At 34.9% G+C, this 1,508-nt stretch overlaps 1 protein-coding gene across 1 annotated transcript in view; it reads left to right on the top strand.

Annotated features, from left to right (window-relative positions):
- Positions 1-1,508, top strand: part of LOC106879977 (proto-oncogene tyrosine-protein kinase ROS) — a 330,537-nt gene that overhangs the window by 264,727 nt on the left and 64,302 nt on the right. The window contains exon 14 of the mRNA XM_052976515.1: positions 626-1,047. Coding sequence (XP_052832475.1) covers positions 626-1,047 — 422 coding nt within the window. The remainder of the gene's footprint in view (positions 1-625; positions 1,048-1,508) is intronic.

Here is a 1,508-nt window from a genome sequence, read left to right as displayed (position 1 = left end):
ATGTGTGTGTAAATAGGTATATGTATGTGTGTATATATGTATATATATGTGTATATCTATATGTATATATGTATGTGTATATGGATATATGTATGTGTATATTTATATATGTATATGCATATGTATATATATATATATATGTGCATATGCATATACATGAGGGTGCATGGCGTAGTGGTTAGGGTGTTGCACTCACAAACAGTAGATCGTGAGATCACTTCCTAGACTGGGTGGTGCATTGTGTTCTTGAGATGTGGCTGTGTGGTAAGTAGCTTGCTTACCAACCACATGGTTCCAGGTTCAGTCCTACTACATGGCACCTTGGGCAAGTGTGTGTGTTTATTTTGATGAAAGAATATGCATTGTTGATTGAGCCAACCCCTAATGTGTTACTCAGGTATTACTGGTATTTGAAAGATGAACCAAAGGAACTGAGATAAGAAATCAGAAAATAGAAGCAACTAGAAATCTTAAAAACAATTTTTTTTTTTTAATAGAAAAAAGAATTAAAATTTTATATAATATAAAATAATTAAATGAAAATTTTTATTCAATGATTTGTTTTCTTCATTTTTCTTTGTGGTTTATTTAATTTAATTTTTCTTTTCTATAATTAATTTTACAGTTTCCTGTATTACACTCAGAGTGGACAAAACAACGGAATCTTCCGGGTTGACTTGGGTGACATAGAAAGCGGCAAAAATGTTCCCCCACTTCAGATTGTGAAGAACAAACAAGATTCTTTCACAATTGACTTTGAGAATATTCAGCTTTACTTCCCGAATAGTTCCCTCAACACAATCATGTCAACGTTTTTAGATGGAGAAGGACCCTCCAATATCCGGAAGAACGTTATGAAAGCCAACTTCAACAACATCAAAAGTATTGTGTTTTTCAACGGTTCCTTTATCTGGACAGACGGACAGAAAGTTTTGAAGGAAGTCTATGACCAGCATGGAGGCAAATACCATTACAACACAATCCATTTTAAAGAAAGTTCATTCAGTGGATTTAACATGTTCCATTCATCTGCCCAGCCAATGCCTGGTAAGTGGTCTTCATAGACAGTCTTGTCGATATTGCTTAATTGCCTCAAATATTCTTTTCTACTCTAAGTACAAGGCCTGAAATCTTTGAGGAAGGGGCTAGTCGATTAGGTCAGCCCAGATACACAACTGGTACTTGATTTATCGACCCTGAAAGGATGAAAGTCAAAGTCAACCTCAGCGGAATTGCCTCAAATATTGTATTGGGTTGTCCAGAAAGTTCGTGCCGATTTATAGTAGCTTACCTTTTGACTTATTTGCCATGAAACCACCTCAATTCTGGGAAGAGGGTATTTTCAAGTTAAAGGAAAGATAAAGATGCATTGTGCAACAAAATGGTTCATATTTGGTTGATTAAAAATGTAATGGCAAGTATTTATTGACCTTTTTCTTTCCTTTAAAAATCGGCACGAACTTTCTGGACAACCCAATATTTCATTGTTGACTTGCTCTCTGTTTTGC

The sequence above is a fragment of the Octopus bimaculoides genome, chromosome 24 (assembly GCF_001194135.2).
Source record: "Octopus bimaculoides isolate UCB-OBI-ISO-001 chromosome 24, ASM119413v2, whole genome shotgun sequence".
NCBI classification, from domain to species: Eukaryota; Metazoa; Mollusca; class Cephalopoda; order Octopoda; family Octopodidae; genus Octopus; species Octopus bimaculoides.
Note: the sequence above shows the minus strand (reverse complement) of the source record. Positions and strands in the feature narration are given on the sequence as shown.